This window comes from Equus przewalskii, chromosome 6 (genome assembly GCF_037783145.1).
Source record: "Equus przewalskii isolate Varuska chromosome 6, EquPr2, whole genome shotgun sequence".
Classification (NCBI taxonomy): domain Eukaryota; kingdom Metazoa; phylum Chordata; class Mammalia; order Perissodactyla; family Equidae; genus Equus; species Equus przewalskii.
This window is the reverse complement of record NC_091836.1, coordinates 11,132,857-11,157,982: the sequence shown is the minus strand read 5'-3', so window position 1 is coordinate 11,157,982 and position 25,126 is coordinate 11,132,857. Positions and strand designations below refer to the sequence as shown.

General features: G+C 36.3%; 1 protein-coding gene across 2 annotated transcripts in view; it reads right to left on the bottom strand.

Annotated features, from left to right (window-relative positions):
• Window positions 1–25,126, bottom strand: part of CNTN5 (contactin 5) — a 1,129,093-nt gene that overhangs the window by 46,304 nt on the left and 1,057,663 nt on the right. For both annotated transcript variants that reach the window (XM_070623012.1, XM_070623013.1), the window contains 4 exons: window positions 24,526–24,684; window positions 15,997–16,146; window positions 3,763–3,833; window positions 1,428–1,662 (listed from right to left, as the gene is read on the bottom strand). In XM_070623012.1, the coding sequence (XP_070479113.1) occupies window positions 1,428–1,662; window positions 3,763–3,833; window positions 15,997–16,146; window positions 24,526–24,684 (615 nt within the window). The remainder of the gene's footprint in view (window positions 1–1,427; window positions 1,663–3,762; window positions 3,834–15,996; window positions 16,147–24,525; window positions 24,685–25,126) is intronic.

The window sequence follows — 25,126 nt, the reverse complement described above, 5'->3', positions numbered from 1 at the left end:
CCCCCATGAGACTCACAGTACCCAAAAGATGAATGATTCTCTCCAGTTATTCAAGTCACACACGTGGGCACAAAGGAAGTAAAAGGGTCAGTTTATATTGACAATGCTTATTTGGGAAGTCAAATGAGTCCTGTCTTTGGTGGAACATTTTCTCAGTCATCTGTCAGATTTAGGGACTGCAAGGCATGGTTTTGTTAGCAGGGCCAATCAAAAGTCTGCACTTGAGTAGAAGCAGGACTAAGAGGAAAAGCTAACTTTCAGAGTTAGATCTATCATGCTTTCTCTCACTCAGGAAATTGCATTTTTATATTAAAATTTGAAAGAACCAGGGATTTTGATGTAGGAAGCTGAGTTTGCACTTCAACACTACCACTGATTTACTGTAAGCATGAATAAGTCACAGCTTTACAGTTTACTCATCTGTAAAATGGTATACTGCTTACTAGGTTCTGCCTACTTGGTAGTTTTTTTTTTCTTCCCCAAAGCCTCAGTACTTAGTTGTATATTCTAGTTGTAAATCCCTCTAGTTCTTCTATATGAGCCACTGCCACAGCATGGTTACTGACAGACGAGCAGCGCGGTTCCACGCCCAGGCCACCTCAGTGGAATGTGCCAAACTTTAACCACTAAGCAATCAATGATGGCTCCCTAGTTGTTTTATATTGAGACTTAAATAAGTCTCGTATGAGACTTAAATAAGTATGCGTATGAAGACAGCATGCTATTAAAAAGAATCAAGGATTTAATAATTAGAACCTGGATTTAACTCTCAATTATAAGTTGTGTAACCTTTAGCAAGTTCCTTAACTTTTCTGAACTTTTATTTCTCTTTCTCTACAATGAGGCTAATAATGCCTATTAGACAAAATTGTCTTAAGGATTTCATGATGTTATGTGTGAAAAGCTTCCAAAAGAAAGCCCTGTCAAATACTTACTTTTCAGTACGATGTTTAGTGCATGAGGTTAAAAATAAATATTTATTGGTCATGTAAATGGAGTTTTTACTTAAATTTATTTCACATAAATTTAAATTTACTGGGTTAAAATATAAAATTATCTGGATATCAAACCAAAAAGGGTTGGTTAACTTTCTATCTAGAGAATAGAATACACTATAGGCATTACTAGTATTATTATCACTGAAAAAATACTTGCATATATTGTTAGGGAGTCAAGAACATAAAGCAACATATATGGAAGGGTCAATTTTTTAAATAAAAAAATTATTTGGAAAAATGCATCTAAAAGACATAGTGGGACTGTGGGTGAGTTCTATTTTCTCTTTTGGCTACCTGTATTTTCTAATATATGTCTCATTCATATAACAAAGACAATAATGTCTCATTATTCAATAATATGTCATTCATATAACAATTAAGTAAAATGTTAAAATATTGAATAAAAATAATAGGGATAAAGAAACTGACCTCCTTCAGCTGAACAGATGACCACGATCTGACTAAAAGGTCCATCCCCTTTATTGTTGTAAACGCCAACCTTCACTTCAAAGGGAGTAAGAGGAGGGACGCTTTCATCTCGATAAATGAATTTTGAAGCCTCAGAGGATGTCACCATTTTTTCCTTCCAGCCACGTGTTCCATTGGGCCTGAAAGCCACAATATAGCCAAAACCTTCTCCATTCTGAAACTCTTCAGATACTGGCTAAAGAAGAAAAACGCAATTAACTATCAGAAAAATAACGGATTAAAAAAAGCACTTCTTCCAAATCTTTAAATTTTTGAAAATTATGGATAACTAGAGAAAAGGAGACTCTCAAATCTTAGAATTTCCAACACATTAAAAGCCAACATAGCACAATCAACTTGGCAGTCTTTGGAAACTTAAAAAGATTTAAAAGGTCAAAGATTAAAAGTAAAATGATATCAGTTTGTATTTAAGAAAAGTATCAAGAGTATTAGAAAACTCCTTGAAGTGAAACGAATTTGCTCCAATTAGCCATGCATATGAAACAAAGGTCCTTGGATTCCACACCAGAATTGAACATCTTGGGGAAAACTGTCATATGGTCTGGTGGTCAGGAAAATCTTGTCACTGATAATGCTCTGCAGAGCCCTTTGCAAAGAAAATCTATGAAATGGTAATGTAAGACCACTCCTCCATGATCTTTTTCAGTTGCTTTTGTGCTTTACCAACATGAAAATATGGTAATATAGTATTTATTCAAGAAACTTCTTGTATTATATGGCTTACATTTAAATCTGTTAAATGGGCATCAATTGCACACAGAACAAGTGATTGTGATTGACCAGTTACTGACTAGGACAGTGCTCGATGCATAGTAGATACCCAATAAATATTTGTTAATTTTCTTTCTTTTGAGTTTTGATTTGAGGAAAAACTGTATATTGAGTGGAGGAAAAGAGACAAAACCTATTATAGCGAAGTCCTGTAGACTGAACGTTTGTATCCCACCCAAGTTCATGTGGTGAAATCCTAACCCCAATGTGATGGTATTAGGAGATGGGCCTTTGGTAGGCAATTTGGTTATGAGGGCAGAGCCCTCATGAATGAGATTAATGTCCTTATAAAAGAGACTCCAGAGAGCTCTCCCGCCCCTCTGCTGCGGGCGAAGATGGCCATCTGTGAAGCAGGAAACAGGCCCTCACCAGACCCGAATCGCCAGGACCTTGATCTTAGCCTTCCAGCCTCTGGAACTGTGAGAAATAAATTTCTGTCATTTATAAGCCACCCAGTTTATGGTATTTTTGTTATAGCGGCCTGAGGTGACTAAGACACACAGCTGATAAGAAAGGCAACTCCATTTAAAGAGATCTGATCTCAGTGAAGGTCAGGTATTGGGAAGTTAACACCTCGGCAAAAATCAAAAACAAGATGTAATGTTTTATTGAAGAAGACAGGAATGGACAGAAGAACAAGACAGAGGATGTGTTCATGGAAAATTCCTTACTGGGAAAAGAAGTTTTTCTGTACACTTTATCTTTGCTCTTAGAGACTGTTAGGGATTTGTTCAGTTTTCTCCCATAGACATTTTCATTTCCTTATTCTATGATATAATTCTGTGGGCTACATAGCTATATTTGATGTTAAGGTAATTTAACATCAAAAAAAAGAAAGTGGCTTCATAGAAATTAAATACACCCATCACACACCCTCTCCCTCCACCCGTTTCCTTTGACAGAAGAAACTTTGGAGATCATATGGTTAGGGAGACAAAAGAACACAAGTTTTGCAGTCAAAGTTCCAATTCTTCTGCTTATCAGGAAAAGTGCTTAAACTGTGCCTCAATGTCACTATTTGTAAAACAGGGAAAATTAACCCCACTAATATGACTGTTGTCAGAGCTAGGTTAGGTAACCCAGGCAGTATGTCACAGATTCAGTGGTGGTCAGTTGGTCAATTCCTTCCTCCCCAGTGGCTTTAGCCTCCAGATAAGTCAAAGGTGCTACTTAATTGTGAAATAATAAAATATCAAACTAAGCCAAAAAGAATCTGAAATAATTTGTGAGAGGACGGGTTTTAATTATTCAAATTTTATTCTGAGACAGCCTATATGACAGGAAGAAATATCTTCGACTTGGAGAAAAGTCAACTGGGGCCTGGTATGAAGATGAGAAAGGTTCCTGTTTGCAGTATTTATCTGAGTAATGCATCTCAAAGTGTTTCTTAATCTCCTTTAAACAGAAATTACTCAATCTCTCTGTTCCAAGCACAGATACTAAATGTGTATCTTATTTTCTATGGAAACAACAAGTTCTGCCATCTGATTAAAGGTTTTCTTACCTCCCAGGCGATGACTAACTCATGCCTTCTTCCACTTCTTCCACTTACATTGGTGGGTGCTGTCTTTGGAACTGTGGATAAAAATGGGCCAAGAGTGAGGACAATAAGCAGATGTGTAATTGAAGTGTCCTCACATCATAACCCTACTCAGGTTGGGTAAAATCCTGCAATAAACAAATCAAAGTTTGTTTGAAGTTAGAGCGGTCATATTCAATATTAAGACAAAATGTTTGTGACAGATATTCTACTTTTAAATCTGTGTGGGAGAATTTGATATATATTTTTCATGGTCACATACTGCATGACCAAACTAGTCTTCCTGTAAGTGCGCTGGGATAGTAACGTCTAAATCATAATTAACACTATAGCTAAGGATATCTACTATTGGTCAGTTAAATTTTGTCCTGCAAATTGTCTCCATCTTTTTAATGATGTGACTCTTTTCCACGTTCTCAGGGCTTGCAAAGCCCCTGGGAAATCTCCACGTTGACACTGGCATTCCTGCTTTACCAGAACCCCCAGGAAGTTCCAGTTTAGAGAAATCTTAGCAACAGTTCCATGGAATGAGAACCTAAATGAATAAATAAACCTTAAGAAAACTATCAAGAATGAATCTCTCTTCAAACTGCAAAATATATAGGCACCCAGTGAAACTTTTTCAAATGAATAACTATCAAAAAATAAATGTGTCAAAGGAATAAATTTCCCCTTCACTGCACTAAACCACAAAATCTGTAGCTGAAAGGGAACATTTTCAAATGAATAACTGTTAAATGAAGAAAACTATTAAAAGAAATCATTTTCCAGTCTATGAGCTTGTATTAGCAATTTTACACTTCAGCATGCCTTTATATCCCAGCATACAGTTTTTAAACGATATTGATATACTCATAAACAATAAATTCACTCTCATATATTACCTACTTAGATGAAAGACTATTAATTACTGGTAGATATTCACACGATATTTTATATACCGGGAAAACTGATGCAGAATTTATATTCCACTAGAAAGGAAAAAAAAAAATTCTCCTTGGACCAGGGAGGTGGGAGAGAAAAGTCTGTGAATATATAATTGGCTCCATTGAAATAAGTCACCTTTATTTGCCTGGGCCCAAATTTCAGCGTCCTTGCACACTTTTCTCCATGAACATGACTTCTTGTCTTGCTCGTGAACATGCAGAATGATATATACAGCACTAGCTACCAATCTTTCTTCTTTCACAGCTACATGCATATTAAAGATTATTCATATGTAGAGTTCACTCTCATGAACTTCCTAGAAATACATGGAATTGGATACCCATTTGTCTCTCATTCAAGAAATTACAAGGAAGTCAACTGAGAAAAAATGAGGGGATTGGAGCAATAACTCTGAATATATCCTCATTTATAAGAATAGGAAGAAAATTATTTATTAACTTGAGTTTTTTATTAATAGTCACAGTTATTCTACATATAATGAGCTGCAACATACCAGTATGTCTTAACATCATGTCTCAAAACTACTGTTATATGGTATCAGTTCTAAATTAACTTTGTGGTCTATGGTGTGAGTAAGATACATAGGAGGGGAGCTGATTTAACTGAGTGTGTAAAAGGGTAGGGATATAAGGTTCCAGATATTCCCCCAGTGGCTAAAGGCAGAGTTCTAAATATTATGATCATCAATGCATGACCAAATAAATAGTGGAAGCAAGTTAATTTATTGATATTATGCCACAATGACTTCTCTTAGTACCATTTGTTTGTAAAAAAAAAAAGTGTACACACACACACACAAACACACACACACATGGTTCACATTCATCTCTGACAACTAACAGTTAAATAACATTATGAGTAGTATCTACCAGAGCCACGTACTTCTTCTATTACATTGGAATTACTAAGTTCATACCCTAAATTTAGGATTTTGAATCCTCTTCTTTGAGGATACTCTATGATCATAGATTTTGCAGAAACAATATGTATTGAAGATCCTTTTCTATTTTATGCAGCCTTCAACATCATCTAGAAAGAGAATGCTTGGAACCTCTAGCTTAGAGTTGGAGAGCAGGCTGTAGGCTCTCTAGTGAGCATCTCTTGAGGGTCATTTAAAAGATGAGTAGAATAAAGTACAAGTGACTATTTGAAGTCAAATCTTCCTTCTGAAGCTTTGATAGTATTGTTCCATAGTCCATTAATGCTCTTATTTTTCAGAAAACATATTTAGATTTTTCAAAAGTTTTGACTTTTTGAGTTAAAAATTGAGTGAAAATTTCCACTTTGAGGAACCAAGAAAGTAAAACAGACTTTCTATGATTTGATTTGTTTCTATGTGGATAATTTCCATGTTGAATTATCCATAAATGACCCAGATTCTGTAAAATTTCTTTTATTATTTGAAATCAGTCTTTAAGTTTTCCTTTTGTTGCTACTTTCTTTTCAAGAGAAGACAGCTCATATTCAACATAATATAAAGAAATAAGTTCCTCCTTTTCTCACCCTACCTCCAATTTTAGTGCATAATAAGTAACACACAAATAGATATTACAGTTCATTGTGTTTTAATAGTATATGTGTATAAGCACCAACCATTCTTAAATAAAGTTTTACAAATATAATAATAACTACTAATGGAAAACTTAAGGCTTTAAAGACACGGAAACAATTCATCCATTGATGGAAGAATAGATAGATACACAAGTACAATGGAATATTATTCAGTCAAAAAAAAAGAGGAAAATTCTGCCATTTGTGACAACATGGATGAAACTTGAGGGCATTATGTTAAGTGAAATACCCACCAGACAAAGACAAATACTCTATGATCTCACTTATATGTGGGATCTAAAAAAAGGAATTCATAGAAACATATAACAGATTGGTGGTTGCCAGAGTTGGAGGATGGGGGTTGGGGGAAATGAGTAAAGATGGTCAAAAGGTACAAAGGTAAATATATCTTATTTCTGAGGATCTAATGTACAGCATGGTGACTGTAGTTAACAATACTGTATTGTATATTTGAAAGTTAATGAGAGAGTAGATTTAAAAGTCCTCATTACTAGGGAAAATAATTGTAACTATGTGAGATGATGGATAACTGAACTCAATGGCAATCATTTTGCAATAGATACATACATCAAATCATTATGTTGCACACCTTAAACTAATACAATGTTATGTGTCAGTTGTATCTCAATAAAACTGGAAAAACAAACAAACAAAAAAGAAAACTTCAGGCTTTAATAGCCACAGCTCAGGCATTGTGTTTTGTTGCCAGGATCACAGTGTTTGAACTGGATACTCTGATTTCAATTGGCTTAAATTTCCTAAGATGATTAGTGTAAGCCATGCTTATTCATTTCCTTTTCAAGTTGGTGGCACACAATTATTATCTCTGCAGTCAACACTTCGGAGTCCACTGATTTTAATTATATCTTTTTATATATTAAAAAACATATTCATGATATGTAGGGATTTGACTTAATCTTTCAGAGCCTTTCTGGTGTAAAAGTTCTATAATTCTCGTTAGAAGCATAAAATTAGTGTAATCAAACATCTAATAAATGCTTTCACTGAGTTCGGAGAAATACACATTTACTTAAAAACCAAATATATTTTCAGTATAATTAATGAAAACCTGATTTAGAATTAAGCAGTCAGACTCTTTTTTCCCCTCAATTGGCTACTGATAAATGTCATGAGTTTATTAGCTTAGAGAATCAAGTTTACATGCATGGTTAATGGGGTAAACTCTAATTCTTCTCAATTTCTTTCTAAGCAATCCTCTTTCCTGAACAGATAATGTAATTAATACTTTTCCCATAAGCTGCAAATGCGTAGCTGTTTTAGGCCTTATCTGGCTTGTTGAAATGTAGACTATTGTGTCTTTTCACGTTATACATTGGAAATGTTGTAAACATTGAGAGTGACCAAAATATAGTGTACTACCTTAGTTTACGCATGCATGAATTTAAGCATGAATTTCAAAGAACCTTACGTGTAGTAGGTTGAGTAAAGTCAGTCACACTAAGAACATTCCTTAGTGTTCAATTAAACAAAAGAAGGCAGAATGAAATCATTTACCAATCTGTCTGTTTTACCCCCAAAATTTCCAATATCTATTACAGTAGATGTTTACATGGCTCACTAAATAATACAGTTTATTAGAGACATAGGAGAGGCCATGTAATTTTGGAGCTTAATGGTAATCCAGCAGTGGATTTGGAAAGAAAGGTGAGGAAGAATGGAAAGAAGGAAGGAAAGTTGCTTATACAATAAAAGTGGGAGTCAGAGGAAAATTTAAAAAACATTTTTTTCCAAGCTGAATTGAAGTATGTAACACACAAATAATATCAGTTAACTGATTATCATTTAAACTCACTTTACACAAAGAGTTAAATTTAAAGAGTTTCAAAAATAAAAAATACCAGTGGTGTTTCCTAAAGAGTTCAAATAGTGCTTTTATTTCTTCCAAAAGGATAGGTAAGGTGGTGTGCACAGATGGTGTAAATGTTCTTGTGGAAGTGAAAAACACCTAGGCTCGAATCCCAGCTCTATTATTCCTGCTGGCTGGCTGAAATATTTCTTAACATCTTTGTCTTTCAGTTGCCTCATGGAGACAATAATAGTACCTACCTTTTAAGCTATTTTCATAATTTTCTATTACAATGCTTGAAACTATCATTTATAATTATTTCCTCATGTTATTATCTAGCCAGCCCTGGTGATCTAGCGGTTAAGATTCGGCACCCTCACCTCTGCAACCTAGGTTCGTGTCTCAGTAAGGGAACAACACCACTGTCTGTTGTTTGCCATGGTGTGGCGGCTGCATGTTGCTGTGATGCTGAAAGTTATACTATCCAGTATTCCAAATACTAGCAGGGTCACCCATGGTGGACAGCTTTCAGTGGAGCTTCCAGACTAAGACAGACTAGGGAGAAGGATCTGGCTACCAGAGCATGGTCTGATATAAGCGTCTGAAGGGGCGACGTTGGCGCAAAAAGACCCGGCAGGGTTTTGCTCTGCTGTCCACAGGGTCGCCAGGAGTCAGAATCCACTCAACAGAACTAAAAACAATGTTATTATCTACTTAAATTTGAAAAAGAGAAAGCAATGAAGGCTTCTATGATGAACACTAAAAGTTCTGCATAAATCTGTACACATGTGATTTGAAATAGACTATCCTTTCGGAAATCTGGGTAATATTGTTTTGATTGTACCATGGGGATTATGCTTTCAGTTTTAGCTCAGCTTGTTTTAATTTAGAAATCTAGGCAATACACTATTTTAGATTTGCAAAAAAGCTTGCTAGGATATTTTAAGAAATATGAGATTTCTCTGATTTATGATCCTTCTAATGAATGGCAACAGTCAAGAACTCAGAAGGCAAGTACGTGCAATAAATGGTGTTTACCTCAACTCCTATTCTCTTAACTTATTTATACAGGTCCACAAGGAAGCAGAAGCAGAAGATGGGTAAAATAATCTTTGAATGAGATTTGTTGATGCATGTGGTAAAAAGAGGGCAAGGAAAAGGCAAGAGAAAGAAGGGAGCAGTGGAGGAAGATAATAACTCGGGAAGCATCATCTTTGGTCTGAGAGCCGGGTTAGAATTCCAGCTCTGTCACTGACTTACGAGGTGACCTTGTGCAAGTTTTTAAAACTCTCTAATTTTATTTTCTCATCTGCAAAATGCAGGTAAACACTCCTTGCTTTAGAGGGTTGATATGAGAATTCAATGATGCAATGAATGACAAGTGCTTAGCACAAGGCCTGGGAAGTAGTTCATGATTTATGACTGGTGCAGGGTATTATGCGGACTAGGACGATAAGAAAAGTTTAACTTGAGCGTCTCACATTTAGTCCTGAGTTGATAACCTCTCATTGTCCATTTATCTTTCACGCTTCAGTCTTCTGTTCTTCCATCACTTTGCTATTTATCAGAAAAGGACATGCCTGACAATTAGCCAGGTTTCTTTTAGAAAGACATCTGTTAAAATTACCGTCTTTGCTTGCAAAGTGCCTTGGAAACTAAAGATCTATATCTTATATGTATTTTGTAGAAAAGACTTCCTGGACCAAAGTGGTTTCATGATTTAAAACTACTGTCTGCTATATGAGCCATGCTGTTATTTTCTTTTTTCTTAATTATCGAGATTTGGTCTTAGAGGTCTGTTGCTTGCCATAATTTTTGCCTTCTCTTAATGTTACTGAGAACCATTTCTTTTATTTAATATAATTAAATTACTCACTGGGTTGAAGAAAGCTATAATGTTCATTTAATAGTATTTTCTTTTAGAATTTCCCAATTATTTCAGCTGAATGCTTTATATTTTCTATATAATATTTTCTTAGAAACATTGACTGGAGGAGACGTATAAAAACTCCAAAGCCTTTGTTTTTTCTCTGCACACATCAGTACCTGACAACTGTAGTTTTCTAATTGCCTCCTATAAATAATTCTGGCTGAGTCCTATTTGGTCTGGCCTTCAAAGCCTCATTAAATGCCATATACGAGGCCAATCCACATACACACAGAAAAAACAAATTCAGCCTCATCTTATATTGCAATAGTATTTTATTGTGTTCCTTCCATAACTTTTAAACTCAATGAAATTTCTTAAGTAATTATCATGGACAAGAACTGTGAAGATAAAAGTATGAACAAAACTAGATCCTTTCAGAAGTAGGAAGATGATGTACAACTAAAGAAATTGTAATTAATGAGTCTTTCCTGGACTTCAGATGGATCTCATGTAACTCAAATGCTAAAGTGAGGTTGGCTAAACAAAACCACAGAATTGCTAAAAAATAGACCCTTCATGACGCTTTCCCATTATCCCCTTCATCCTATATACATAGGATTTTAGCACAAGGAACATTTGGAGGAAGGTTGTCAGCTTAGTAGATGGATGTGCTGTGGCATCTCCCTCCACCTCCAGCTGTCAATAGAAGAGAAGTGAGAGTGTCATTTTCCTCTCAAGCTGAGTGAGAGGGGGAGAAAACAACTGTTGCAGAAAGTACAGATGCTTATGTCTCACATTTGAAGCTCACAAGCTGCTGAGCTTCAGAATTTTGTACAATGGCCCAAGCCCACACTATGCCACCAGAGCAGCGACAAGCACAGTTCTTGAGAACACTCTATATTTCTAGAGTTTGACAGGACTAGAATGTGAAATGATTACTGTAGGCCAAGCGGACACTATGGGAGGTATGTGTGAAAAGTCGTGTTGGGATCATACCCAATAAGGCTACCTGCTAGGGGATAGGAGAGTCTCCAAAGAACCCAATGCACTCCACAAATGAAAGAAACAGCCTGTGGACAAAGGCCAACACATGGAGCACTCAACACCCATGTGAGAACCACAGATTGCAGCACTGAGGTAGTTTTCCCTCTTCTTGTCTGACCTGGGAGGTGCCCAGGGTAGCAATTGGAAAATGAGGGACAGAAGTGGAAAGAAGAAAGAAAAGACAGATCATAGCCCTTGGGTCTAGCCTGTGCTGGGATGGACGAAAAGAAACATGGAATTGGGAGTGAGATTAAAGCTTTTGTTTAAATGAAAATGGAATTTCTTTTTTAAAAGAAGCCATTTGCATCATTTTTCTTTCTTTTTTTTTGCTGGAAAAGATTTGCCCTAAACTAACATCTGTTGCCAATCTTCCTTTCTCTCTGGTTTTTTTCCCCTCCCCAAAGCCCCAGTACATAGTTGTATATTTAGTTGTAAGTCCTTCTAGTTCTTTTATCTGAACTGCTGTCACAGCGTGGCTGACAGATGAGTGGTGTGGTTCTGTGCCCTGGAACAGAACCCGGGCTGCCAAAGCAGAGCATGCTGAACTTTAACCACTAGACCATCAGGGCTGGCTCAAAATGGAATTTTTTAGTACCTGAGAATGAGACTGCCCTAGTACCTAAAAATGCCTTGGTTATAGTTGGGGCTGAAGCCAGAGATCAGATGGAGCATATTCGAGAACAATGGTGAGAGGAAAAACTACATTATGTTTAAAGTCTGCAGAGTTCAGTCTGTTTAGTAAACCAGTTACCTAACTGTGATATAGCCCAGAAAGTGCTAAGGCTAGGAAAGACTTTCATCTGATTGTCTACTTGATACTCATACTTATATGGTTGAGCATTAACCTCTTAAATGTAGAGAAATTATTTTTCCTTGTGTGGCCAGAAATATCGGTGTGACATTTCTCATCTCAGAGTCAAAAGAGAATGGCAGCACAGAATACAGTGTACAAAGCAATGGGAAAGCTGTTTGAATGTGGAACAAATTCTTTTAAGCATAGTCTCTCACTTGACACTTCTTTTTCTCCACTCCTTTTGCCTTATCTATTCTATAAGAGTGAAAGAAAATGGCTAGATGTTGGGACAATATCCCAATCCACTTATAGGCTCCAACTTCGCTAGATAAGAAAAACAGCATGGAAAGACTAGACACGGAAGGAAAAGGGGACTTAGAGAGAGGTGAGCTCTGTGCAGTGCACTGTGCTCTGAAAGGTTCTCTTGACTCCCAGGCAGTCCAGGTGGGATGAACAGCAGGGCTTGATGGTACACTCTGCAGCACAGACTTCTCACTGCGAGAGCATTTTGGGGGAGCCAGATGTAAGCCAAGAGACCGGATGCTCCAACTATATGGACAAACCTATGTTTAACCTGAAAACATTTCTGCAATATGAAAAAAGTAACTATGTGTGATTACCATTGTTTACATTTCAAATTAATAAAGTAATAACTCATTCAAATTAATGATAATAATAATAAATGGCTAATATTAAGCATTTACCATGTACCAGGCACTATGCTAAGCTTTTACATGCATTATCCTATTTAATACAATGATCCAAAGGAGCAGGTATTGATATTAGGCCCATTTCATAAGTGAGAAAATTGAGCCTTGAAACAATATATCTATTTTACCTATGTTCACTGATAGTGAGTGGCAGAGAAGAACATTAATCCAGATCTGCCTAACTCCCAAACTCAATCTCTTAATTAGAGATAGAAGGTAGAACCTTTGTTTATATAGATAATAATTTTATTATTTAATTTTTATAATTCATCATAATTTGAAATAAACTGCAAGCATTTAGATTTATACTAAGAGCTTTGATAATAATAGAAATTTTATACTACAGAGAATACCAAACCTTTCTAAATTACAGGTTATAGAGTTAACTCTATCTTCCCTCCTTTTCACTTATCTTTCAACAATTGCTGTTATAAATATGTAACTTACAGAATATTAAACCAATTAAGTGAGAATTGATGTTGCTGTATTCATTTCCAATATTTTTACTATAATTTAATTTATTTTTAATTTAACAATATTTTTCAGTTTCTGCCATAGTGTATATATCAAATTCATTTCCTAAAATGTGATTCTCTTTCTTCAGTGTCATGTTTTTAAATGACAGAGAAAGTATTTCCATTTTTAAACCCAAATTTATATACTGGTTTGATGATGTAAGACATTTCCAAAATTAAACACAGAGGTATCTCTATTTCCCTGTCCAGCTATCCAACTAAAATGTATAAGAAAATAAACAAACAAAAAATAAGTAAATATAAATATACATTAAAGTAAAAATATATATTTGTATTACTATTTTGACATCCTAATAATAAGAATTCAGACTGAACCAATTTATCTTATATTTATTGACCACTAAGAGCACTTTGATAACTGGAAAATTTAAAATATCCCCTTGAGGAAAATTAAAAATATACCTTAGAGGAAATTGCAAAGAAAAATTAACTTTTTTTGGTGTGTGGGAATGGGGCAATTCTAAGGTAAAAATACTTTAGCAAAGCTGCTTTGGGATTTAGAATATTCTGGTAAATAGGAGAATTTTAAAGGGATGTAAAACTTTTAACTCAATATCCCAAATGTGAGACCTTTTCTCTTCCAAGCAGCTCCATTGATTTTCAAAGTTTACTGTGTCCATTAGAACAGCATCACTTTTTAAAATACAGGACATGTACTTAATAGAGGCAGAGTGTGTCACTTGAGAGGACGTCTCAGGATATTGGTGTCCCTTTTAATCTGTGCTGCCTGACAAAACAGGCACAAAACTCAACACTTGGTTCAACACCATTAGTAGCTCTAGCCCTGTGTGGTACCAAAGCACAAGAAACATAAAGTAGGCAGTACAAGCCTTCCTCAACTCACTTTCAAAAGAGAGGATTTCATGCATTTTTCATGCTACTTCTCTTCTCTTCCATAAGATTTTAATGGACTAAAGTATGTCATCTATATAGAACTCATGATAAAACGGAGAGACAGTCACTATATGTTTGAGCTAGCTGCAGAAATAGACGAAGGAAAAGTCTTTTAAAATGCATCATTTGAATACAATTTAGCATGAAAAGTGAAAGTGTTTTTGCTAAAATGCTTTTTTAATAGCACAAGGAGATTTATACTATAAAAAGTCTAAAAGGATTATTCATCCCAAACAGGTTATTTATTTTGGAAATGAATATTTATAGAAAGCCTGTGAATTAGGCAGTAATCTTTGCCTTTGTTTAAACACAATTAGCAATATGCAAAGTAAGGCAAAGCTTTTTAGAAAATATGTGAGCATAAGTACTATTATTGGCAGTCATTTCAATATCTGCACAGTGAGTATATAAATTCAGGAACAAGTAACCTGTTATGCTCTTAATTAATGAACACCTGTACACAATGAAAGCATGGCTGATTTTATGAATGCATGAAAATCCAATCAGGCAAGTAATGTTCAATTTAAAATTCTCACTTTCAAAAAAGTAGCAGAAAAACCACTTGTAATAGTGAAATCACAAAAGCAGAAAAGTTAGATTTTCTGTGAGTGAATCTTTTTCAACATATTTGGGCTACTTTATCTTCTATTTTCTTGGCTGATTCATTTTTATATGGAAAGAATTTGAACATTTTTTTGTATGGTTATTTGCACTTAATGCAATAAACTGACGATTTAGGATTTCTTTCTTTCTTTCTTTCTTTTTTTTAAAGGACACGACCTAGTGTGTTTTAGAGAAAGAAGCAACTCTCTTGATAGTTTATTTTGATTATTATAAGCTCTATTTAATTTGTAAGGAGTCATAAATCACATTTTTGGTCCAATTTTATAACTATAATACAAAATAGACATTGTTAATTCTCTGTCTTCTATGTATATGTATCTCTGACCTAGGTCCTGATGTAGGTGGGGTCATGTAAAAGAAATAAAAGAAATATTCTCTTTAATCTTTCCACAAAGACCCAGGAGTACCAACACCAGACACTGTTCTAGGTGCGAGAGATAGAACAGTGAACAAATAAGACAAAATCCTCAATCTCAGTGTACTTATATTCTAATGATTATTGAGATTCATATGTTATCATTGAGCATAAAGACATTAAAATTCTTTTTTCCCTCCCTGTATCTGCAATCTCTCCCCACATTTCTCTATTATTTTCAGATTGTTCTCATTGACATTATTGATATTTGTGTTTGCCTAAGCTGGTGCCTTACTAGATACATTTTTATATACAATTTTATGGAAACACAAAAGATACATCTCAACAGGATTTTGTCCAAGGTAATCAAAGGTCTACTTAAAACTTTCTTTATTCTGCTTCTTCCAGGTGATAGGGAAGAAAACTTAAAATTTATTTTTAAGTAAAGCTGTTAATTCCCCTTATGCGGTCATTAGAAACATTTTATCAGAGAAACTTAATTCTAAAAGACTAGAACAATGCTGTAATTTTCTAAATCAGGAAGCAGATGGGTATTTATTTTACACATAGATTGAAGAAGGCAGTAGGTCAAGGAAAGACTACGTTTTGTCTTTGCCCAGTATAATTTATACCCGGTTAGATGGGGAAGGGCAACATAAAGAGTTCTAAGGAAGTACACTGTAATTAGAGGTAACTGTTATCACAGGAGAAAAGGAAGGTGAGCCTATCCATTCTGAATTTTATGGATTTGCTATATTGAATGAGCATATAATTAGAAGCAGCAGCTAACTGCTTCAATTTCATGGTAACTTGAAGATGGGAGCGAGGGTTGGAAGGAAATTGAAGCATCTAGACACTTGTATTTGTGGAAAAAAGAGCCAAAAACAAATAAAATAAAGGAATTGTTTTAAAGGAAATGATTTTATGATGTCTAGGTCAGTGAATCAGGAAAATTATACTAAAGCAAGCAATCAAATTTAATTCAACTTGCTTTTGAAGTGATTAGAGGTATCCCAAACAGAATTCTGATTTTCCAAGTTCTTACCTGCTTCATTTGTGCGGATCATTCGAGATGGGGTGCTTGGGTCTCCAGTCCCAATTGGATTGGTGGCCACCACTCTAAATTCATATTCCACCCAGGGGTTCAGGTCCACTGCCATGGCTGACTCCATGTCCCCTGTTATGATTTCTGGAACTATGGAGAGGTAGGAGATTTCACGTCATTAGGAGGACTAGAAAATGATTACAAATGGCAGTCAAGGATAACACAGGCACTGACAGAACCAGCAGCCTGATGCATCCTTCCTTGTAATACATGGCCATGGTATCACCTCTGGTCTCACTACTAATATGAAAATCAGTCTTTAAGGAAGTAGGTATTTGCACATTCAAAGTTTGTTTTAGTTAGAATTCTTTCATCTCATCTTTGTACATAAATTGCCATAACATAACTTGCTGTTATCTACACTAAAAATCATTTTGTCAACACCTCTGCCCCAGGTAAGAGACACGGGGAAAGAGGAGAATCTCCCTTACCATGTGCAAAGATACTCTGGATTTATATCAGTCCTGGATTTCTTTAAGCATGGTGGGGCAGCCGGGCCTCTTGATTTGGTGACAGTGCAGTTTTACTATGGCAAGGTGTGATTAAATGCATCTCAGGTTTTTCATAAAAATCTCTTTTGACAAGTATCAAGGGACTGTTACCAAATAACCAGCTCTGTGAAAGGTGAATGATCAGAGCATAAGCATGAGGGCTGCCTGACGAATCTCACAGCACCGCAGAGCTGATTTTTTGAAGCAATGGAATGAAGACCTGGAAAAATTCTGTCCCCTCTTCCGCACTAGCAACTGAGCAATACTCTTGGATTCTGTGAGGCAGGAGAAAAAAAACCACTGTTGCGTGCATTGCTTCGTGAAATGCTGAGCTATGCCTGCCAAATATAAAGGTGGAAAGAAGAGATCCCCAGACACTCAGTTCTCCCTAGCCCCAACCTGTACTGATTACCAATACTTGCTTTGGGTCCCCCAGACTTTACCTCACTATTTCACTTACTTCTGTTTCTTTCAGTCACCTCAAGCAACTCGAGACATGCAGGTCGTTCTTCATCCCCTTTATTCTAATCCCCGTTGAATTCTGCACATTTTCTTTTCTGTCCCAGTTCTACTCTCTCCCTACTCCTTGAAAGCCTTCTACTGTGATCTTTGGCATTCATAATCCATCATTAGCAAAATCCCCTATTTACCCATTCTCCTTTCTGAATATTTTTCTAATTTTTTAATCTAATGAAAACCTAAATCTCTTCTGAGTAAACTTTACCCCTCTCAAGGGGTGCCCTCTTAAGATATTGTAGAGAAGAGTAACCCGTCCACCTCAGTTGTCTTTTTTTCTCCCTGCAAAATTGTCTCTCATAGATTTTATTTTCTATTAGGACATAAGCATGTAGGTATTTTTCCCACCAAAAACAAAATAAAACAAACTCTCAAAATTTCCTCTCCTTCTAGCCTTCACCCAGTTTTGTGTTCTTTTACAGCAAAATTTCTTGAGAGTTGTTATACTATTACTTGCTGTCTCCGATTGTTTTCCTTCTATTCTCTCTTGAATCTATTCCAGTCAGGCTTTTACTTCCAGCATTCTACCATAACTGCTCCTGTCCAAGATCCCCAGTGGGCCCTATCACTAAAACCTTACGGTCTGGCCTCTGTTTCTCATCTTACTTGAGCTATCATCATCCTTTGACACAGGTGATTGTTCTCTTCTTTTTGAAATACTTTTCAAAATCTAACTTCTGTTTCTTTTCTACCTGACTATGCCTTATCCGTCTCCATTGCTGGTTTCTTTCCATCTTCCAGATGTACTCCTGTTCTAATTTCCATTTCTTACTCAATGGTGATCTTATCCTGTCTCATGGTGTAAATACCCTCCATATTCTGATGACTCCAATATTTTCAGCCATGAACCTCTTCCCTAGACTCCAGACTCATATGTCCAATGGCTTATTATATTTTTCTATTTGGATAGGGTTCTCAACCTTAAATTTCCCAACCTCCCTAATGTCCTTCTGGAGTATTCCTTATTAAGTGAATGACAATTTCATTCTTACAGGTATAGCCATAAATCTTGGGGTCATCCCAGATTCCTTTCTTTCTCCCTTGTCGTACTCCAACCTATAAGCAAATTATGACATCCACTTCCCTTTGCCACAAAACTTCTTAAAAGAGTTATCTATATTAACTTCTCTCCCATTCTCTTTTGAATCCATTCTTGTCAGTCTTTATTCCCTACCATTTCACTAAAACTGCTATTGTCAAGGTCACCAACGACCTCCATATTGCTAAAATCAATGATCAATTCTCAGTCTTCCTCTTACTTGACATTTCAGCAGCATTTCACACAGTTGATTATTCTCTTTTCCTCAATAGATTTTATTCTTTTGTCTTCCATGATGTCACATTGTCTTGGTTTTCCTTTTAACTAAATGATTGCTTCCTCTCTGCATCTTTTAGCTGGTTCCTCTTCTTCACAATATTTTTCTGTTGGATTCCCTAGGGCTCGATTTTCGTTCTCTTCTTTGCTTTATACTTATATCCTTAGTGATGACATGCAGTCTTACAGTTTTAAATGTAATTTATATGTCAATAATTTCCTAATTTACCTCTTTTTCCTAAACCTCTGTCTTAAACTCCAGACTTATGTATCCAATTGCCTACTTATCCCCATCTGTATGTCTAACCTACGTGTGAAACTGTCTCCTAAATTGAACTCCTCTTCCATTCTCACCCCAAATCTGTTCCAGCTTCTCCATGTCAGTTGAAAGGAACTCTATCCTTGAGTTGATCAGGTCAAAAATCTTGGAGTCATCCTTGAATTATTTTTCTCTTACTCTCCTCACATCCAGTTTTCAGGAAATTGTATGGGCTCTATCTTCCAAATATTTCCAAATTCTGACTATTTTTACCCCCTCGACTTCCGTCATCCTGAAGCACCACTGTCTCTCAATTATAATAGCTTCCTAACTAGTTTAAGTGACTCTCCCAATATTCTATTTTCAACATAGCTTGAAAGAACATATTAAAAGATAAGACTTAGAATATCTGTCCTTCAATGTCTCTTCATTTCTCTCAGGATGAAAGCCCAAGTCCTCTATAACTTGGTCCTGTCATTCCAAATTCATCTTCTACCATTTTCCCCAAAGCACACTCTGCCCCGGCCTCGCTGGTCTTCCAGTGCTCCTGCATATAATGCTTCTAATGCCTTTGCACTGGCTGCTCCTTCTACCTGGGCTGCTTCCCCCTAGCTATTGGCATAGCTAAATCCACACCTTCAAAAGTTCACTCAAATGTACCTTCTGAATGAAGCTTATCCTGATGACTTTATTTAAGATTGCAACATGTCTGCTACAGACAGAATTATGCCCCCCACCCCCAATTCATATGTTGAAGTCCTAATTTGCTGTGTGATTGTATTTGAAGATGGGGCCTCTAAGGAAGTAATTAAGGTTAAATGAGGCCTTAAGCGTGAGGCTCTGATCTGATAGGATTAGTGTCCTTATAAGAAGGGACACCAGAGAGCTCGCTTCCTCTCTGCTGTTATGAGGCCACAGTAAAGAACGCTGCTACCTGCAAGTCAGGAAGAGAGTTCTCGCCAGGCACAGAATTGAATTGGCTGGCAACTAGATCTTGGAATTCTCAGCCTCCAGAACTGTGAGAAAATAAGTTTCTGTTTTTTAAGCCAAGGAATTTATGGTATTCTGTTATGGCAGCCCTAGCAGTCTAATATACCGCCTCTGCCACAGTACTTATGATCCTCCTTACAATGTAATATGTCTTTATTCTTTTATTCAGTAACTTCTAACATACTATATCATTTACCTGTCTATTATGTTCTCTCTTTATTGTTTGTCCTCACTCATGAGAAGACAGTCTCCACAAGGGTAGTACTTTTTGTTTTGCTTTGTTCACGCATAGATCCTAAGTGCCTAGAACACTACCTGGAAGGTGCTTGATAAATTTTTAATGAATGAATGAAAAGGGAGTTTGAATTGCCAGGTGTGATCAAAACTGGCATAATTTTTGTCTTAATCTTGACATAATTATTTCAGGTTTTATGTTAAAAAACAAAATTAATATAAAATATTAAAATATCCTTCCTCCCAAGGCTACATATATTTATATCCTTTTATCCATAATTATTTTTTTATTTATTTTATTTTATTTTTTTGAGGAAGATTAGCCCTGAGCTAACTACTGCCAGTCCTCCTCTTTTTCTGAGGAAGCCTGGCTCTGAGCTAACATCCGTGCCCATCTTTCTCTACTTTATATGTGGGGCACCTACCACCGCCTGGTGTGCCAAGCGGTACCACGTCCGCACCCAGGATCCGAACCGGCGAACCCCATGCTGCTGAGAAGCAGAACATGCGAGCTTAACCGCTGCGCCACGGGGCCAGCCCCATAATTATTGTTTTTAAAGACTCCTTCCTCTACCCTACATCCTCTCCACCATCCTTAATTTGAATCCTTCTTTAAAAAGGGGGATGGGGGAAGGTAGATTTAGAAATTCTAAATTCACTGCTACTTGTAAGGGCTAAAAATAATTGTAAAAATCGTGAGTCGAAAGTAGTAATATTTTTTGATAAAATAACATGCAATGTGAAACAAATTAGAAATAAACTTTTTCATAAAATTAAGATTTAGATTTGAAATGTAATGTTGTGAGATTAAAGATAATGGAGAATGTATACCAAGTATTTTGTTTTTCCTTTGTTTTTTTGCTGGGAAAGATTCACCCTGAGCTAACATCTGTTGCCAATCTTCCTCTCTTTTTTCTTTTTTCCTCCCCAAAGTCCCAGTACATGGTTGCGTATTCTAGTTGTAGGCCCTTCTTGTTGTTTTATGTGAGCTGCCCTCATGCTCGGCAACTGACAGATGAGAGGTGTGGTTCTGCACCTGGGAACCAAACCCGGGCCACCAAGTGGAGCAAGCCAAACTTTAACCACTAGGCCATCAGGACTGGCTCCCAAAATAGGTATGTTTAAAGCCTTGCAGGTATCTTTTCATAAAGATGTTCTTTCTGGAACTATGGGGACAAGTTGGTTTCAAAGAAAATGTTCTGCTTGCTTCAGAGACAGCACACAGTAACTAAAGACAGTGGAGGACCTCATATTGATTCAGGGAGAGAAACTTGTTAAAATGCCTTTCCTAGTAAAAGAAGCGCATCCGAGAATTTAATTAAATAATTAAATGTAAAACTAAATCAACTTGGCTAGTTGACAAATTTAATCAGCCAATCAATCATTGCAAAACATATCCACAGATAAGAGACATACCCACTGATAGAAGAATAGTTAAGATACATATTTGAATTAAGTAAGCAATGACCAATCAATTCTATGATTATAGGTGATCTGGTGTTCCTAAGCAGATACAGTAAAAAACTAGGTCAGCTAACACTGCTCAATAATATGAAGAAGAAAGTCAGGTTTCCAAATCAAAAGCAATCTGTTTGAATCAAAAAAGAATCTGCAAGTGAAATTATCTATTTCTTATGGTTGTTTTCATACTTTCTTCAAAATGAATAAATTAGTACCATTCACAGTCACCTGATTTGAGCCTGATTTTTGGTTGGCAGTATTGACAAGTTAATTCCAGATGTGCTCAGCTAGAAGGTCCATGTGGAACTGATTACTTCATTTGTCAAAATGAGGAACTCACTGCTTTTTGTATTCATGTTGGTGTATAAAGGAATCTTAAGTGCTTTTTAACTAGCTTATGAGTTGAATTAACTTCCTCAGAGAGTTCAAACTCCCGACTCATCTATTTTTTTCTAATAGATATTTCTGCATCAGAGCTAGTCTTTACTGAAATTGATTTAGATGAGGGAGCAACTATGAAAACAAAAGGCCCACTGCCCCAGGGGAGCTGGTGGAGCTCCAGAGGGGCTTCTTTCCCTATCACAGACATGAAGAAAGTTGTGGTCAGATTGAGCTAGAGGCTAAACCCAGGATGCATTTAGAACAGCTACTCAAGAGCATGCAAAAGTTGAGGACCTCTCCTGGGCAGGCTTGCCTGGAGGAGGGCATGGACATGCCTCTACCAGTAGCTGCAAGAGACCCTGAATTTCGGAGAAATGAGTGAGCTTGCTAGGTGAGGAGACATCTTGCTAGAGCCCAATTACCATCAAGGGCAAATAATATTGATCATTTATAGACATATATTTCTGAAAAATAGATATTTCTTTATATAGCACAAGCATAGATTTTTTTAATAACTACTTGCTGAACTGAGTTTAAAAAGAGCTCTGAACTTAAAAATGTTTCCAGCATTCAAATTATATTAGAACGAAAAAAATGCAACTTTATAATAGGGACTTCTAAAACAAATAAACCTAAAAAATAAAATTTAGTTCAAATGCCTAAGCCCTCCGCACACAAAACACACACACACACACATACACACTCACAATCTCTCACTTTTCCTTAGCTTATGCCAAAATTTTCAGAGTTTTTATATGTATACGTATGTACACATGCACACATCTATTTTTCTCTTTCTTTCATCTGTCTATCTATCTATCTATCTGTCTATCATTAAACAACAAAAAATAGAAACAGGTGAATAAAGAAATCAAGGAATAAGAGTAGCTAGGAAACTATGGGTGTAGTAGGAGGAAGATTAGATGCTCTTTTTTTTTTTTAAAGATTGGCACTTGAGCTAACAACTGTTGCCAATCTTTTCTTTTTTTCCTGCTTTTTCTCCCCAAATCCCCCCAGTATATAGTTGTATAGTTTTTCAGTTGTGGTTCCCTCTGGTTGTGGCATGTGGGACGCCGCCTCAACATGGCCTGATGAGTGGTGCCACGTCTGCGCCAGAATCTGAACTGGTGACACCCTGGGCCACCACAGTGCAGTGCATGAACTTAAACACTCGCCCACGGGGCCAGCTCCCTAGATGTCCTTTATTGCCATGATGTGCTAAGGTAAGAAGGACAGGAACATGGGCAGGAGCAAGAAAATATATGTATGTATTGCAATGTGCCTACAAGGAAAACGTCCCAAGAAGTAAGTTTTATGGGCAGTGTGGCAAGGGTGGGCAGGGAGCAAAGCTGCAGGCAGGAGGATGGGTTTGGTGACTGCACAACCCCAGATCTGAAGGTGAATTCATTTCCTGACTGCACAGCAAAAGGTCTGGACTGTCACACTAAGGGTGACATGGGAACACTGGGGCGAAGATTATCAGAATTCTTGTGTAAGGCTGTTCACGTGGCTTGAATTTGTGTCCTTTCCAGAATTATCTACCGAACTTAGAAATTCCCCCAATGACTTGGGTCTGCAGAGGTATCACAGGGTTAAAATGGAGCCAGGAATGAGACTAACACCCAAAATTATATATATTACAAATAAATATGTATACATGTATGGTATACTATCATCGTAATCAAACTGAATTTTATAAATTAATCTAGGAACCTAATATCAAGAAAAGCTTGAATTATAGTTACATACAGAATATATTTCCTCTCCCTTACATTGTAAATTTTTACACAAAAATAAGTTTCTGCTCAAATTTATTTTATTTTAGCAACAAAATGATCCACTCCACTCCCGTAACATACTGGTTAATTGAGTTTTATGGTTATTGCACTCAGATATTTTACTGATTTCATATTTCACTTATACACAGGTAAATTTATTTTATATTTAGATAGAAAATAAAACAAAAACCACAAATCCCTACTCAGTATGGAAAACTGCCTCTGAAGATTACGTTTTTGCTCACTTTTCAAATACCAGCTTGTTAAACAAGTATCCAATAACTATCAAGTGAGTGTAATTTGACATTTCCCTGCAGACAGCTGCATTTGGAGAGGAGGGGAAGTTTAACATGAAAAGAAATAACATGAAAAAAGAAAATAACATGAAAAGAAAACCATCAGGGAAGAGAATGATTTTTAAAACGATGCAACTATAATGCAAACATCGTGGAAGTAGGTATTAAAACGCAACATTGCTTTAAATAATATAATTTTATGTTAGATTTTCTTTTTATAAATAAGACAGATGTGTGACTCTTAAGGAACTGGAGTAATGGAACAGTTCTGTGCTGATTGTCTTGGTGGTTACTTGAATCTATACAACAAAATCTCATAGAATTCTATAAAGAAAAATTGCATATAAAAACTGATGAAATCTGAATATGGTCTGTAGTTTAGTTAATAGCATTGTACCAATGTCAGTTTTCTGATTTGATAATTGTACCATTGTTATGTAAAGTGTAATTACTGGGGGAAGCTGAGGGATGGGTCCACAGGAAATCTTTGTCCTATTTTTGCAACTTCTATGTGAATCTAAAGTTATTTCAATAAAAACACAAATATAACTGATGTGGTCCCTCCTTGGGAATTGAGAAGAGATGAAAGCAAGTTAGCTTTATAAAAAGAAGCAAACAATGGTTAACATTGTAGTAAATAACAAAGTTTCCAGAATCCCAAAATGATCCTACTGAGATTGCTAGCAAATATAGCTCATGACATAGGAAGCTCTCTGTTTGCATCTGATGTTGCCTTAGAGCCTTTTACCTGTTTTCACTGTTTGCCAGCCCAGGGAGAAAGGGCTGCGAGCCTGCAGGTTGTAGGAGGAGATTGGGCTGTGATTGTCAGCAGCTGGACTCCAGGAGAGTGTAGCTGTGCTTTCGGTGATCTCCTCAATGATCACTATCCCTGGTGGACCTGGGGGACCTTTAGGCAAAAGGGAATGGATAAAGTTAAGTACAAGCCATGATGAGGAGCCACAAGAAACTCTATTTCCAATAAGGATCCAATCAAACTATGTAATCATCTAATGAAATACATATTTAGTAACAAAAATTGACAGTAAAACGAGAGGAGATGCAAGTTGGTTTCCATGATTTCTGGGAGTCACAATTATAGATTTGATTTTTTTCTAACACTTTGTGCTTGGAGGCAACTACCAGTTAGCATTATATTTTATAGGAGAAGAAAAAATAATTAGAAACAAACAGAAGAATATTAATGTCAATATCAACTATGGCTGTTGAAATCAATTATAGCTTATGGAGGCAGCAACAGAGAGTGATAGGCAAAGCTATTAGGAACAAAAATGATCCTATTGTTACCAGAAAGCTGTAGATGTATGGGCCTAATTTTTATGTTTGGGAAG